At 41.9% G+C, this 17,486-nt stretch overlaps 1 protein-coding gene across 1 annotated transcript; it reads left to right on the top strand.

Moving 5' to 3' along the window:
* The first annotated feature begins 3,286 nt into the window (after positions 1-3,286).
* Positions 3,287-15,616, top strand: LOC118093695 (mast cell carboxypeptidase A-like). Its single transcript, XM_035133276.3, has 11 exons — positions 3,287-3,471; positions 3,754-3,829; positions 7,187-7,311; positions 8,261-8,357; positions 8,995-9,096; positions 9,633-9,734; positions 11,306-11,416; positions 12,873-12,963; positions 13,309-13,511; positions 14,194-14,278; positions 15,363-15,616. Exons 1-11 carry the CDS (start codon positions 3,401-3,403, stop codon positions 15,548-15,550), a joined length of 1,251 nt encoding a protein of 416 aa, XP_034989167.3. The 5' UTR covers positions 3,287-3,400; the 3' UTR covers positions 15,551-15,616.
* Positions 15,617-17,486: the final 1,870 nt, after the last annotated feature.

Here is a 17,486-nt window from a genome sequence, read left to right on the forward strand (position 1 = left end):
ATGTAACTAATCATGCCTATTTCAGGTGGATGTTGGATATCGAGAGTATGGCTACAAATCCTTAATTGTTTGATTGGTTAGATTAAGATTAAGTGATTGTTAAAACCTCTTTCCAAGGTGGCTACCAGGCACAGTTCAAGGCCCTGCTTTTTAGCACTTAGAGTCCTAATCAACTTGAGACCAAGGTATCTAAGGGATTACCTTGCCCACTATATCACTGCCAAGCAGCTGTACTCTTCAGATGGGGCACTACTGAGAGTAGCTTTTGATCTTGAGGTTCACTTAGCCTGTCCTAGAAACTAGACTTTCAGAACTGCAGATTCAGCTCTCAATTACTATCTGAAATCAGACACGTGCCTAGCCCTGATGGTGTTTAGGCACCTGGTGATGTTTAGGAAAGCTTTCCCTGAGGTGTGATTCAAGACATTTGTGGAATTTTCGTTTATATTTGAGGAAATGGTTTTAGAGTTTGTATAGATGGCTTTATTGTTTTAGAGCAGGGGTGGCCGACTCCCAAGAGACTGCGATCTACACACAGAGTTAAAAACTGGCAGTCATCTACCCCCTTTTTTGGGGTTCAGGTCAAAGTTGTTGAGCTTTTTTTAGGAAGGCCCATTTGGGGGGGGGTCAAAGTTGTTGAGTTTTTTCAGGGAGGAGGTAAAATGTTGAGCTTTTATTATGGGAGCCACAGTTGTTCAGCTTCCTTGGGGGGAGCCAGTGATCTACCAGTGATCTACCACAGACGTCCAGTGATCTACCGGTAGATCATGATCTACCTGTTGGACATGCCTGTTTTAGAATATTCTTTATTTTATTTTGTTGTTCTTGGAGCTTGTGTTGCTGCATTTTGTTCCGTTTTTACTGTGAACACCAGTTCCAAAGGCTTTATGTCATGGAGCAGTCAATAGAGTTGGTTAATAAAATTAATAAATGAACGAATCTTTAAAAGAGCTCACCAGTAGCCAGACAAGGTCTTAAAAATGTTTTGTATCCTTTTTTAAGTCAATGTCATTTTTTAAAATACACACACACACACACACACACACACACACACACACACAGCTGTGCCATTCTGCCAGTGCAGAGCTTCCCTTTCCCCCAGCTGAAAGTGCCCCCAAAGGAAAGCCCTGAGCTGGCCTGGGATCTATTAGATCCTGAGCCAGCCCCATGGCTGTCTCATGACTGCATTCAGGCCATTTAGGGGCAGTTCTTATTTAAAAAAAAACACAATTCATTTAAATACAGTGCTTTAGAACTACAGGTGGGTGCACCATCACCCCCAAAAAGTAGAAAATGCATAATCAAAAGAGCATTTTTTTAAAAAAAACAATCTAGGGTTGCTACTTTCTGGCTTTCCTTTGATTTTTTCCGAATTAGTCCTACAGTACATGCCATATTGGGGATGCAGGTGGCGCTGTGGGTTAAGCCACAGAGCCTAGGGCTTGCTGATCAGAAGATCGGCGGTTCGAATCCCTGCGAAGGGGTGAGCTCCTGTTGCTCGGTCCCAGCTCCTGCCAACCTAGCAGTTCGAAAGCACGTCAAAGTGCAAGTAGATAAATAGGTACCACTCCTGTGGGAAGGTAAACGGCATTTCCGTGTGCTGCTCTGGTTTGCCAGAAGCGGCTTTGTCATGCTGGCCACATGACCTGGAAGCTATACGCCGGCTCCCTTGGCCAATAACGCAAGATGAGTGCCGCAACCCCAGAGTCGGTCACGACTGGACCTAATGGTCAGGGGTCCCTTTACCTTTACTTTTACATGCCATATATCTGGGTTTTCCCAGACACTTTGCCAATTCAGTGAAAACCCACCCAGACCCCATTTTGCTGAGCGATTCCCAGATGTATGGCAGCCTTAAAAAATCATAAATTTGCTAATGTGTATATAAAGATGCACATTTAGAAATAAATATTATCCTTTATATAGAAATAGTGAGGGAGGTTGTAAGCAAGTGCCCTGTATGCCTGTTCAGCGTGCTATCCAAGTGTTAACCAGACTTGGACCAGACAGCCTTTCAAATAGAAGACACCCCCCCCCCTTTAAAGTAGGGCAAGGGGCCACATGAACAAAGGTGGAGCCCTTTGAAGGGGAAAGTTGTAATAGATGAAAGAAGGGTAGTTTCTGCAGTAACCACAAACCGTTTGGAGAAAGTGTCGGTTAGAAAGTATATTGATAAGCGGCTGATAACAACAGCAAAAAAAAACCCCGAAGGAACAGATAGGGAGATATTTGACTCTGTGGACAATAAAGGAAATGAGTCTAAACTAAAGATAAAACCTAATCTTGAATGTACCTAAACTGAAAAGATCACCATAGGGTCAAACTGCTTGACATGCCTGGAGGCTGCCTCCCAATGAACAAAAGGCAAAACAGCAAAGAAGAATTGCTGGCTTTAGGGCTTGTGTCCTGAAAAATTGCATTCCTGAGGAAGGTACCATTAAAATCCAAAGCGAATGGGGGGCCCAAGGGTTATCATGGGAAGCAGGAAAGAGGCAATGAAATAGGAACACGGGGATTCATGAGGACTTGGCACCAGGGGTGTGGGCAAGCAAAGGATGGCTTCTCACATGCATTTGACAGTTTAAAGCATAAAACCAGGCATGGGATATATCTTCAGGGAAGACAAGCATGCTTTTCCATCCATCCCCTCCAATGCTCAGAGATGGAAGTGCAGAAAAGCCACCTGCCAAGCTGCAGTTGGTGGAACCTAGGTTGACCCAGGGAAGGTTGGTCTGAGAAGTGGCCCTCAGATCAAGGCCAAAGGGCAGAGAAGGGGGCTGTGCACACTAGTGCTGCCTGTCAGCTTCCTCTCTTTCATGTCAAACTTTCCCTTGTAGTACTCAGCATTATTTGGCTCCGCTTGTCATTGGCTATGACTCCACCTACTGTTGGTCTCCCAGCCTTCCATCCTTCCAGTCTCAATGGATACCAGCTACCACTGAATAAAACCCTCTTTCTGGTTGCCATCCAGGAGATAGACCTGAATGGCTGCCCAGGTTGATGTAAGTGTAGGCGTTCCTTAGTGTACAGAGTGAGAAGACTCTCAAATGTCAGTAGGGCTTCTCCTGAATATCATAAACCCATATCAAGGCCAATGGCCAATTAAAATATACCCCTAAATTGCACAATAGGGTGTTTTTCCCCCCATTCAAATTATTTACAGAAACATCACAGTTGGATGTACGGTAGCATCTCATGTTGATCACAGAGGTTTCTGGGAGGGTCACTCCCCTCATGAATTTGAAGGCACTAACAGGAGATGTACTTGCATTAACTACAAACACAGGCATAACAACAGAAACCTCATATCATCCCATGAATGCCCCTGAGGAAGTCAGCTGATCTCACCAAGCAAAGGAGTAAATATGACAGGCATTGATTGCTGCAGAGGAAAGGAAACATGAAGTCCCTGTTGGCTTTTGGCTTGATTGCCACTGCTTTTGCTATCACTTGTCCTCGGCGTTTTGACAGGTATTTATCATTTATTTATTTATATCGTTCAATTTATAAACGGCTTGATTGCAAAAAGCAAAAAAAAAACCAACAACCTCTAAGTGGTGTACAAAAACGTAAAATAAAATAGTGACATCATTTTAAAAAAACCAACTATTTGAAACTTTCAAGAAATAAAATCAATCAGAATCTAAAACCAGATTAGAAGACATGTCAACATTCTACATGTCTGGACGAAAGCAGAACTTCTTTCAATTAATCCTGACATGCTACTCACTCCTTGACTTTTATATCCTGCAGTGCAAAGGTGTTCCGTGTGAAGCCTCAGAATGAAAAGCAAGTGAGCTTCTTGAAATCCTTGGCAAGCAAAATACCGGTCAGATATTTTTACAGTTTGGATCCCGCCCCCGCCCCCCATCCACCACCCTTTGTGTTTAGTGTTGGATTCTTGAATATCCTGTAAGAATCAGCAAGGCTCTGTTGTTGTTGTAGTTGTTGTTGTTGTTGTTGTTGTTGTTAAGAAAAAGAAAATCAACCTTGGGCGGTATTCAAATAATGCTTCCCTTCAGTTCACAGATTTCGACTTGTGCAATGGGATTCTCTTCCCCCCTCTGCTCTTCCTGCACGTGCCCCATGCGCTCCCCAAATCTATTCCAGTTGCTGAAGAAGCAAAGTCTGTGGCTTAGCTATGCACTGTGTGGTACTTCCTGTTGTTGGTCGTAAATCTCCTACCATCCAGCTTCATTAGATGACTCCAGATTCTGGTATTATGAGACAGGGAGAAGCTATTCTCCCTATAAACTTTATTTTGGTGCTAAATGCCCAAAAGGCAGTGGAAATGGTAATCGATTTTAGAAGGCACTCTTCCATCTTGCCGCCACTTTCCACCCTTGGTAACATGGTTGTAGTAGTAGAGTCCTTTAAGTTTCTGGGCTCTATAATTTCTCATAACTTAAATTGGTCAGGCAACATCAATAATATTATTAAAAAGGCCCACCAGAGGTTGTATTTCTTGCGACAACAAAGAAAATTTAAATTGCCCCAAGAAGTGTTCATCCAATTTTACAGAGGTATTATTGAAACTGTTCTCTGTAATTCTATTACTGCCTGGTATGGCACAGCCTCCAAGCTGGATAAGAAAAGGCTCCAACAGTAAGAACTGCAGGAAGGGTAACTGGTGATAGTTAGCCCTCGATAGAGACACTTTATGCTGTCCGAGCAGAGGGAATTGTTGCGGACCCTTTGCATCCTGGTCATCATCTGTTTGATTTACTTCCATCTGGATGTCACTACAGGCCTCTATACACAAAAACGGCTAGGCACAGGAACAGTGTTTTTTTCCTTGTGCATCAAACTGTTAAACTCGTAGTTGGGTAGTGGAAGGGGAGGCCAGTTGTGGGGTGGGGTTCCTTTGCTGTACTGTTGTATTGTATTGTATTGTATTGTGAGCGGAACAGTGTTTGTATGAGGTACGTTTTTTACTTTGCAATGTAGTCAAAGCAAAATTCCAAGTATCCTTGGTACTTGGCCAATAAATTATTCCTATTCCTATTCCTTCCTATTTTACACACCCCTCCTTGTTCAACTTTTTGCAAGCCCCAAACCTTGTAGTCTTTCTTGATAATTGCTCTGAACCGCTTGATCATTTTGGTTGCTCTTCTTTGCACCTTTTACGAAGAGTCGGACACGACTAAACGACTAAACAACAACAACAACAACAACAACAACAACAAAGTCTCTGGGGTTGCACCAGGGAGACATCTGTCTGGCTGTGTCTGTGAAGAAGACAAGAGAGGCCACCAAACACTCACATGACGTAGCATGAATTCCTCAAAAGGCCTGTGCTTTAGGGATGGGGGAGCAATTCAGTTCAGTTTGCATTTTAACGTGAACAAAACAATACGCGGAACCGAAACCTGGGTATCCTTTGAAATTTGCATGTCTCTCAGTTTTGCAATGCTGTTCACCAATAAAAACTCTGTACTAAATATATTAAAGAAAGTGTGCATATATATGCATCTATTGGTGAAAATAACATACAAAAATGGATTATGTTAGGCAAGAATTGTATAGAAAAAAAACTGTATATTACAAGAAATTCAGGCCCAAATGGTGATGATTTGTTTTTGTGTTTGTTTTTTTAAAAAAAAAATTGCAAAAATGTGGCAAAATGCATTTAATATTGAAAAATTAGAAATCGAGAGAGCCCGAAACTGACAGACTCATCCCTACTGTACATAGAGCTCTCTCCATGTACACCTGCATGATCCTAGGATCCTGATCAAACTTTCAGGAATCCTGCAAAAGCTACAGCCCTCAGACATGTGAACAAAGCTTACACTTCTACATAGATAGGGAACTACCATCAGCCAAGTATATGGGAAACAGTAGAGTAGTGGAACCTCACACCTGCTCCTGCTCAAATATACACACGTGCACATTTGGTGCAGACACTGAAAACAAGTGACTAGGGATCTGGTTCTCTTCTCTTCATTCATCTTGAAAGGGTAAAGAGAAATGTTGTCAATCTCCCAAAAAAAAGGCATTAATTTACTGCAAAGGCCTTAACACACCATTTCGAAGGCATTATCTTTTCATACAAAAATTTCTCAAAACAGATTCAGAGCCCAGCATATCTCCGTGGAGACCAGAGAAGAGAAATGGCCCACGCTTGCAAAGCCATTCAACACATATAGTGGTAAAATAGCTGTTTGTTGACTTTAGGCCAATTTGCTGCACTCGTCTTCCCTCTGGCCAAAGTGCTTTGCTAGACAAATGTAAACATGTCTTAAAAGCCTTGACATTTTAATAGACTTTCTTCAAAAATGTTGTATGATTTCAGTGTTTTTTGTTCCCTTGCAACTCAAGGCCTTTAAACATGCTTTGCCAGTTGTGAACCAAATAAGAACAAAAAACACCCAAAATAAAATCAAATACCAAAATAAAAACTTAGTTGGTCTTTAAGGTGCTACTGAAGGAATTTTTTTATTTTGCTTCGACTCAGACCAACACGGCTACCTACCTGTAACCCAAAATATAATCACCCTCGTCTAGTGATGTGAGGTGAGAATATTCTCTGGTAGAAAATTCTCCAGAGAATATTCTCCACAAACTATAAATTCTATGTCATCTACACAGCTGCTTCAAATGTACACACCTCATTAATCGAGAATATTCTCCAAAAGATTATTCTGGAGAATTCAACATCACTACCCTAGTCTAACCTCACCACTAGGTGACATTTCCCTCCATCCCTTCCCTACCAAAGGATTGTTTTGAGGCAGGGCTCAGGCCTAGCACACCGGTTTTCAATACTAGTTTTTCATTCCAAGAAAACACAGGCTGGCATATAAATCTATTTTGATGGGTCTTCCTTGTAAATGCAAAACAAATATTTTCGCTGCAGCCTGTGATTTTTCCAGACATTGACCATTGAACTCCAGCTTCAGGAGGGACCACTATCCAAACCCTTTGGTGATGTGGTGATGGATGGACCCAGGAAGAGCAGGTATTCCTGCAACAGTGACAGTAATCCAAATTAGAAATTTTAAAGTTATTCTAGAATTTGGCTGCAAATAAAAGATTTCTGATCTTTCAGAGGTCCATCAAACAAGCTTAATATGACCAGTTTTTAAGATGCTGGAGCATTTTACTTTGTAAAGCTAGAGATTTCTTCAAAAACTACATCCATGTTGACTTCCGTCTTGACCCCGTGACATTTCTTCCTGTGCAGATCGACTTTTGGTACCCAGACTCGGCATCGCATATAGTCAACCAGATGGAAGTGAATTTCCTTGTCCGTGCTGAACAGTCCAATACTGTCAAGACTCTCCTGGAGCTGAACGGCCTACATTATGAGTAGGTGATGCTTAAATATTTGTCACATCCGGTTGCTAGCCACTTGGAAAACTGTGTAGAATCTAGCAGGGTCTTCTTATGTTCTTAAGAGCCAATGGGGTATCTATGGCACAAATATCAATCAATCAAAGTCAATAGTAGTTTTATCCATGCAGTGATAATGGCGGGATTATCTGTGTCCATATCCACACTGCACACATAAACTGGTTTAATGGTCATTCTCAGGGGATTATTGACACCCCAGGTACTGCGGAATCTTCACCAAGTCACAATTCCCAGGTTTTTTCGGTCAATTAAAGTGGCATTTAAGTTATATAAGTATGCAGTTGTCCTAATATGCCCTTGGATTTCTCATTTCTGAGTAGAATTTGACCTGCAGGTGATGCAACACATTTTTCTTCTTCTTCCTTAATTAGTTAACGAATCATAGCCCCAAGGCAGCAGATGTTCTTAGTTTTGTTCGGCTGTTAGAAAAGCTTCATTGCTGCTTGTATCAGATAAACCAGGCATGTCCAACTTTAAAGAGACTGAGATCTACTCCCACTATTAAAAACTGGCAGTGATCTACCAAAGTTGTTCAGCTTTTTTAGGAAGTCAAAATTGTGAAGCTTTTTTTTTAAGGAAATCAAAGTTCAAAGTTGTTGTTGAGCTTTGGGGGGGGGCAGTGATCTACCACAGCACCTCGCGATCTACCAGTAGATTGTGATCTACCTGTTGGACATCACTGGGATATACCATGTGTTCCCTGAATCATATTGGATGAACCATGTGCTTTAACAGACCTGGTCCAGCTAAAGTCAGTTGTGACTAAAAGGACACTGAAGCCAACGTAGAAAGTTTGTCACACATCATTCTCAATGGAATGGGACCAGTGTATAAAACTTACATATTGAATTGATCCTGTGCATGGCAGTACATGATTTTGCTTGTGGCATTTTGTATCATGCAGGATTTTATTTCAAAACCTGCAAGAAGAGATTGACAAGCAACTTGAAAGGAATTCTCCCGACAACTACAGCTACACGAAATATAATGAATGGCACAAGGTACAGGATACATTTGAGGACCTCAAAGGGAAGTATTCTCAGTTGTCAGAAGTAGCACTGGTTTTACTCAGATAGGACTGGGGACACAGCTACATTAGTAAACAAAAAAACAAAAAATCCCAGTGCTTTGAATGCATTATAAATGTGCAACATCAGATGGTGCTGGAGAGCAAAAAAAATTCTTTGCTATTTTACATAGCGCTTCCCCCCTTTTGTTATAATGATTTAATTTCTGACTTATTTATAGCATTTTTTTCTGTATGTAGCTGCACCCCTGTGCTGTACTTGGATAATGTATTAGCATCATCATCATCATTATTCCATGTATATCCTGCTACTCATCAAGTGATCTCAAGGCAGGTTACATAAAAAACAGTAATAAAAACCACACTGTATATCAAATACAAAATATAAAACAACAACTAAAAATTAACAGAGCATTGATGAACAAGCAATTTGTAAAGGACCTGGGGTTTGGACACCCTTGTGCTGGAAAGGATGAGACCACTGCTACTGTCCGTCCATATTTTAATCATCTGGTGTTACAAACTTCAGTTCCAATTAAGGAGGAATTATCTGTGCATCACTAGCATTTAATCTGCTGCTAGCTGAACAATTTGTGTTTTATTTTATTCAGATTTCTGCTTGGACTGTCAGAATTGCAAAAAAGAAGCCAAAGTTGATTTCCCGCTTTCAGATTGGAAAAACTTTTGAGAACCGGCCCATGTACATCCTTCAGGTACGAAGCTCTTTCCAGAGCAATATCAAAGAATGGGAAAGATACTCAAGAGCAGCGGTGGGGAATCTTCAGCCCTCCAAGTGTTTCTGGACTACATATCCTATCCACCCCAGCCAGCATGGTGAATAGTCAAGGCTGATGGGACTTGTAGTCCAACAACATCTGGAGGGACAAAGGTTCCCCAACCTTCCTCCAGGATATCCTATTGCTTTAATGAGAAAAACAAAACGACTTGCATCCAAATCCTATGCAAGTCTACCCATCATAGGTTTTACAGGGCTCAGCTGGGCTTATTTTTTTGAAGAAGAGGAAATGTTCGTAAGATTGTATCCCTGGAAGCTATAAAGGTTTGCTACACAAGTGCAGCATTGTTTAAAAGCGAAAATCCATTTCGTAAAGGTTCTTAGAAAGGAACTGACACATCTGCATAGTTTTACACACACACACACACACACACACACACACACACACACACACACACCATGTACTAGCAGCTTACAAATTGTTTCTAACCAAAGAAAATGTTTCAAAAGCAGGTTGGGAAACAAAGCAGCAGCAAAAAGGCCATCTTCATGGACTGTGGAATTCATGCAAGAGAGTGGATTTCACCTGCATTTTGCCAGTGGTTTGTGAAAGAGGTTAGTTAACAATCAATCCTATTTGAGGGCCTTCTCGGTGGTGGCGCCTGCCCTGTGGAACGCCCTCCCAGCAGATGTCAAAGAGGAAAACAACTACCAGACTTTTAGAAGACATCTGAAGGCAGCCCTGTTCAGGGAGGCTTTTAATGTTTAATAGATTACTGTTGTCTTTGTCCATGGAGTTTTCTTGGCAGGGATACTGGAGTGGCTTGCCAGTTCCTTCTCTAGGTGGATCACGTTTAGTCAAAACTCTCCACTATGACCTGTCCATCTTGGGTGGCCCTGCATGGCATAGCTCATAGCTTCTCTGAGTTATTCAAGCCCCTTCGCCACGACAAGGCATTGATCCATGAAGGAGCTATGGTCCATGGGGTCACGAAGAGTCGGACTAAACGACTAAACAACAACAACAGATTACTGTGTTTTATTTTTCTGTTGGAAGCCACCCAGAGTGGCTGGGGAAACCCAGCCAGATGGGCGGGGTATAAATAAATTATTATTATTATTATTATTATTATTATTATTATTATTATTATTATTATTATCATCATTATTATATTTACCTGCAATGTCTTAGCAGCTGAACCTCAGAAAGTCTCCTTTACTATGCAGCACCTCCCAACAGCGATAATCAATTCCAGCCTTATCAATTTCACAGCGGGGGACACAGAAGGGGGGAAATCAAAGGCCCCTTTCTGCCAGCAAACAAATTGTGAATGTGCTCTAGTCTGATTTAACAAAACATGGCATAGGCCACTTCCAGACTGTCACTATTTTGCAGGTGAGATTCAGTCACATGCAGTGGTACCTTGGTTTACAACCATAATCCGTTCCGGAGGTCCATTTGTAAACCAAAACAGGTTGTAATCCAAGGCGCACTTTTGCCAATGGGGCCTCCAAAAGAATTTGTTCGTAATTTAAAAAAAAGGGGGGGTTGTAATCCAAAAAGTTTGCAAACTGGGACATGCACTTCGGGGTTTGACATCTTTGTAATCCAAAACGTATGCAAACCTGACTGTTTGTAAACCAAGGTACTACTGTATCAGCAAATTTAGGCTGTGCAATTAAAGTGGACTTGGCATGCTTGTGCAACAAGCCTCGGACCCCTGCAAAATCAGACTTTTTATAGTAAGCATAACGATGGGAAGACTGCATTGCAAAGTGTGGGAGAACTATTGCTAAAAGTTATTGTTTTGCAAAGCAAGTGGAATGAAGACCCAATAAATAGCAAATATTGCATATTCTTTCCAGATCTTTGTGCAAACAAACCAAGTTGAATGCTCAATAAACAGGTGATCTGGAAACAACCATAGATATGAAGTTAACACTTTGCTTTGGGGACTGTTCTAGAAAAGTGATCTGCGATGATTAGGATGTAGATAAGATTCTGCAGAGAATCTGTTGTAATACAGTACAATGAGCTGCAATGACAGTCCTATGCACACTTATCTGGGAGTTAGGCCCACTGTGGAGTGAGACTTACTCCTGAGTAAGTTCACATAGAATTGCATTGTAATTTGCTTTTAATCCTTGAGTCAAACTGACTTCTAAGCCTTTGAATGTATCACCAGGCCATCAGGACTTACGGAAAGGACAAGGCAATGACAAATCTGCTGGACAACATGAAGTTCTACATCCTTCCCGTACTCAACATAGATGGCTATATCTGGAGCTGGACTTCGGTACTGTACACATCTTCCTGCTTGCAAAAGCTACTTTTAGCAACTTAAATCTTCATCTGTGATTTTAAAAGGGCAAAACTCTGGACTGATGTACAATGAAACTAGGATATTTGTGTGCTCTTATGGGTTGGTACAGTGAAGACGGTTTGAGGAGGGCAAACAAGATATAATGAAGTCCATACCTGCTCAAGAGCAACTGTCCTCATTCTGGCCTCATGTGCACTAATCTAGACATTCAAAGCAATATCAAACCACCTTGAACTGTCATGATTTGGCCCCAAAGAATCAACGGAACTGTAGTTTGTTAAGGGGGCTGAGAGTTGTCAGGAGACCCTGATTTCCCTCACTGAGTTGCAATTCTTAGAGGGCTCTGGTAAGAAACAGGATTGTTATACCACCTTGGGGGGGGGGGTGTTCTAACAACTCCCAGCACCCAAACTATAGTTCTCATAATTCTGTATAGTGTAGATGGGCCCCCTAAGGGCACAAAGATCTGTAGCTCCTTTTCAAGGTCAGTTTACTGCTCATGAGGTCCAGCTGGAGATTTTGAGCAAATCAGGAAGCCAGACAGACAACCAGCAACCAGAACATAGAAGTACTAAGGGTTAAACAGGGAACTGGCCTGCCTCCGTCCTCCACTCTGCTTCAGATATTATGAATTCCATACAGAGATCAGCCAAACCTGGGTCTGTTTCTCTGCATTTACCTCCGTTGACTCCATTTACCATGCACCAACCAGACTCTGATAGGTTGCTTCTTCCTAGCATATGCATCTCATTTGCTTGATGATGTTTGATCATTGCATGAAATGATGCACACCTCATCCTCATGCTGTGGCTTAAAGGGTAAAGGTAAAGGGACCCCTGACGACTCTGGGGTTGTGGTGCTCATCTCGCTTTACTGGCCAAGGGAGCTGGCGTTTGTCGGCAGACAGTTTTTCCCGGTCATGTGGCCAGCATGACTAAGCCGCTTCTGGAGAACCAGAGCAGCGCACGGAAACACCATTTACCTTCCCGCCAGAGCGGTACCTATTTATCTACTTGCACTTCGTGCTTTCAAGCTGCTAGGTTGGCAGGAGCAGGGACTGAGCAATGGGGATTCGAACCGCCAACCTTCTGATTGGCAGGCCCTAGGCTCTGTGGTTTAACCCACAGCGCCACCTGTGTTCCTACCTACACTAAAATGCCTTCTTTGTAGGAAATTCATAACAATTGGACCAGCACTTGCTCACATGAGGAGCCTGAGAGATAGAATTTACAGTGAGAGGATCATAATGTCATAATTCATTTCGTGTGTTATTTTTAATTGCACTGTCTTCCTAGTTTTAAATATGAAAGTCTTCATTTTAACCATGGTGGCTTTGTGCTCAAAATCAATTTAATCCATTGATCATTTGTTAAGGGGTTGGGGGGATCCATATATCGGTCTGAAGTCCCTCAATTGTTTTGTCAACCAGGATCGCTGTTGGAGAAAGAATCGCTCTAATGTAACCAGCAATAAATGTATTGGTGTTGACCTCAACAGAAATTTTGATGCTGCATGGGGCAGTAAGTATTCTTTCTTTTTAAAACACACACACACACACATTTACAACTAAAGCTTTGAAATTTTTTGAATATAACTCTGAAGCCACACTTCCTCCCCTCTCACTTTAATATTTTGGTTTCCAAGACATCTTGGCATTGGCAAAGGGGGGTGTATTTTGTACAGCAAATATAAATTAACATGACATCCTTCTTAGCTTTGTTAAATTAGTTTTGTTAAACCAAATAAACATGCTACATCAATTCTTCATCCATTTCGGACTGGAGGAAAATTTTCAATTCAAACATTTTCAGGAAAACCTATATTTAGCTGGTTGAAACTACGGTAAGTGTTCTTTTCACCAACAGCTGTGGATGCTTCCAAAGATCCATGTACTGAAAATTTTTGTGGACCGTCAGCAGAGTCGGAACCGGAAACAAAAGCAGTTGCCGCATTCATCCGCAGCCATCTTTCTTCAATCAAAGCCTATCTGTCGATTCATTCCTACTCTCAGATGATATTGTTCCCTTATGGCTATACTTTTAACAAGACACCCAACCATGACGAACTGGTAATATCTTCTCTAACCTGGCACTCTCCAGAAGTTTTGGACAGCCTTAGTATGACTCAGTTGATGGGAATTATAGTTCAAAAATATCTAAAAGGCACCAGGCTGGGGTGGGGGTGGGGAATCCATATTAGAGCAATACCTGCATTAGGTCAACCAAATATGTCACAAAATAATGTTCAAGCTTCTGAGATCTCCGCAACTATTTATTTAGATTGTAACCGAAGCAAGTTGGGGGTGGGAGGAAGGAGGAAACGTCTGAATATGGTTCAGTTAGGTATTCTGCATCTTTTGGATTGAACCTAAGGCTGTTGGGGGGAGAGAACATGCAATGGTTGACCCTCCCATGTTCCATCTTGAGACTATGGCAATGTTAAGATTACCATTTAACTCTGGGTCTGGTGTGCTCCCACAGCTGGTGTTTGAAGCTGCGTGCACATGACATTAGCCCCACAGTTCATATATCTGTAGTTTCTTGAGAAATACTGCTGTTTGATGTGCATTCCATCAAACCGGCTTCCATCAGATTTGAAGAGATAAACCACATTCACTTTGCAGTTATATGGGTTCATATGGGACAAATAAGAAAACATCAGCAATTTCTGCCCCCATTTCCATTTTTTGTCAGAATATTCATCCACCACAAATGGCTTGTTTGGTTTTGTGTTTGTCTGTTTAAAACCAGAATGAACTCGCAAGAAAAGCTTCCCAAGCTATAGCCAGCCTGTATGGTAAACAATACAAGTATGGGACATCAGCTCTGACAATCTGTAAGTATTTGAAATGCATTCATGAAGATGTCCCTGGATCTCTCTGTAAACATAACACATTTGGAATCCTTGTGTTTAGGACTGCAAAGGTTTCCTTCACTACACATGTGAAAGAAAAATAGAAACAGTGGCGTGCAGATGTAGTGTTGGAAAAAGTGCCACCTACAGAATTTCTTCCTGTCATGCACCATAGGAGCCCCACCACTACACTAACAACATCAGTGTAGAAAAGGCATCCACCTATCAGTTCAGTTCTGAGCTTCTCTGTTCCTAATAAGATCCTGGCTAAACCAGCTTGGATGAGATAGCTGGACAGTGTTCTCGAAGCTACGAACATGAGTTTGACCAAACTGCGGGAGGCAGTGCAAGACAGGAGTGCCTGGCGTGCTATGGTCCATGGGGGTCACGAAGAGTCGGACACGACTAAACGACTAAACAACAACAAACCAGCTTGGGAGGGGGGGGGGTTCTGTTATACTGAAATTTTGCTCCTCACAAATAAATAAGTTCCCCTGATCCCGGGCAGCCAAGGAGGGGAGGCCTAGAAGCCCTTTTAGACTGTGTGGAGAAAGGATGTGTATAAATGGAGTATTCTAAGCTCTACCCCTGACTGACACGTTGGGTTATGAAGTAGAGGTGGAATAGAAAATCAATTCCATTTGCATTTTAATGTGAAACTACCGAATTCACTATCCTTCACAATTTGCACTTTTGCAGATTTTGCAAGACAGTTCTTCAACCAAGTAATGTTTACCCCCCCCCAAAAAAGAGGTGTCTATGAAGGCAAAGTGTGCATAAAATTGCAATACTTGTGGAAATAGCATACAAAAATGTGCAATATAAAGGCTTTATGTGTTGCAGTCATCAAGTGTTGAGCATGCATGTGTGAATGGACCTTTGGTCAAGGCTTAATTTGATTCTGTGCTCACCAGAGGTCATCCTCTAAACCTATTTTGAATGCCTTTGAGAAGTCCTAAGAAACAAGATGAAATAATAAGCAACAATAACATTTTCCTCTATTTTCTTCTTGCCGTGTTCTCTGTAGCAGGTTAGCAGCAATTAATTTTGTTGTCTTGTTTTGCAGACCCTTCCTCTGGTTGTTCTGATGACTGGGCTTACAATCAGGGTATCAAATATTCCTTCACCTTAGAACTTCGTGATAAGGGCAAATATGGGTTCTTCCTTCCTGAATCTGAGATCAAGCCAACTTGCCAAGAGATTATGCTGGCAGTCAAGTTGATGGCCAGTCATATCCTCAGCCGGACAATGTAATGAGGACTACTGCTTTATGGTGTATTGCAGAGCTTTGGAAAGTAATAAATCAGCATGTTTACAGACAAAAGGATTCAGGGTGTCATTATTAGCCTTGAATAGGAGACCAGGGATCCCTGGGCTGGGGACAGCAAAATATCTAACTAAGCCTCTTCCAGGTTCAAGCATAGCTGCAGCTTCTTAGAAACCCACTAGTAAATCCCACAAACAGCCTTCCACTCATGTTTCTGAGACAGTGAAAATGTGTAGTGTCATCTACCTTCAGAGTCACATTAGAAAGATTCCTCTATAAATACAAATGTTTGCTTGCAGAAGAGCTATCACTTGATGGTAAAGCAATTGTTTTGCATGCAGAAGGTACCCGGTTCATTCCTTGGTATCTCCAGGCAGGAGAGACTCCCTGCCTGAAATCCTGGACAGATACGGTAGATAAATGCCACCCTGCCATAAACATGGAGTCCTAACCTTAGGGATCCATGCATGAATTGAAAACTAGGATCACTGATATATATGTTTCCTGTCTATGAGTTTGCTCCCTTAGTGTCTCAAATGGCATGCAGGTAATCTCAGACCCATTGAGTTAGACTTGCCATACATTAGGAAAATTCCTGACACTGGTTTTCGGAAACAGCAGCTTAAAATCACTATTTGGGTTTAAAAAAAAAACTCAACAACTTTGCGGGTGCTGCAAGTTAAGATTCCTTTGACTGGAATCTCACCAAACTATTGTATCACAGAATCTTGTAAAGATGAATAAGACTTTAGGATTTATCAATTTTCATTGCATGAAAATTATATTAGAGGTCTATTGAAATCCTGCTTTTTAATTTTTTATTCACATTTTTTTTAAAAATGAATAGTATAATTGGGGGGGAAAACCTTGTACTTCCAAACATTCAGTCCATCAATAATTTAACTCTTCTCTTCTCCAAACTATTTAGCCCTTCCTCAAAGAACTAGAGCTGCCTCTTAAATATCCTTCCACCCTCCAAGTATCTCAATCCCATGGAAGACAAAGTCTTGATTTATCAAAGTTCTCAGTCAGAATGCTAGCATTTCACATTAAACCAGCAGAGGGCATTAACACACCAGAGTGATGCTCTGACTAGGAACAAATATCTTGGGGGAATGCATTAATCGCATGGCAAGCTGCCTATGGCTATGAATCAGGATATGCACAGAATGGCTCTTTCAGAAAGTGTGGATTTCTTTAAATGTGAGCTGCATCACATTCATCGAGAGAGAGAGAGAGAGAGAGAGAGAGAGAGAGAGAGAGAGAGAGAGAGAGAGAGAGAGAGAGAGAGAGAGATCCTTTCTTTTTCTGAAAAAGACAGAGGAAAGACTTTCAAACCTCAATACACTCCACTGTTGTAAGCAAGTTTTCTCTGGGTCCAGGTCTGATACTAGAAGTGAGACAGGCAGGGTGGGGTGCAGAGTCTATTCTGATACATTCAACAGTTACTTGCAACTTAAGAATTTGCATCAGGCACTTCTTAGACTATAATACCATTCCCATCCAATGAAGCGATAACGCAGTTCAACAAGGTGAGACTGGTACCCAGGAGTTATTTACAACACTGCAGAGTAGACCTACAAGAGAAAAAGCACTCCACTATATTATTAATCTAGGGACGCGGGTGGCACTGTGGTCTAAACCACAGATCCTAGGGCTTGCCGATCAGAAGGTCGGCGGTTCAAATCCCCACCACGGGGTGAGATCCCATTGTTCTGTCCCAGCTCCTAGCAGTTTGAAAGCCTGTCAAAGTGCAAGTAGATAAATAGGTACCGCTCTGGCGGGAAGGTTTCTGTGTGCTGCTCTGGTTCGCCAGAAGCAGCTTAGTCATGCTGGCCACATGACCTGGAAGGTGTCTGCGGACAAACACCAGCTCCCTCGGCTTATAGAGCGAGATGAGTGCCGCAACTCCAGAGTCATCCG

Source organism: Zootoca vivipara, chromosome 5 (genome assembly GCF_965207765.1).
Source record: "Zootoca vivipara chromosome 5, rZooViv2.hap1.1, whole genome shotgun sequence".
NCBI classification, from domain to species: Eukaryota; Metazoa; Chordata; class Lepidosauria; order Squamata; family Lacertidae; genus Zootoca; species Zootoca vivipara.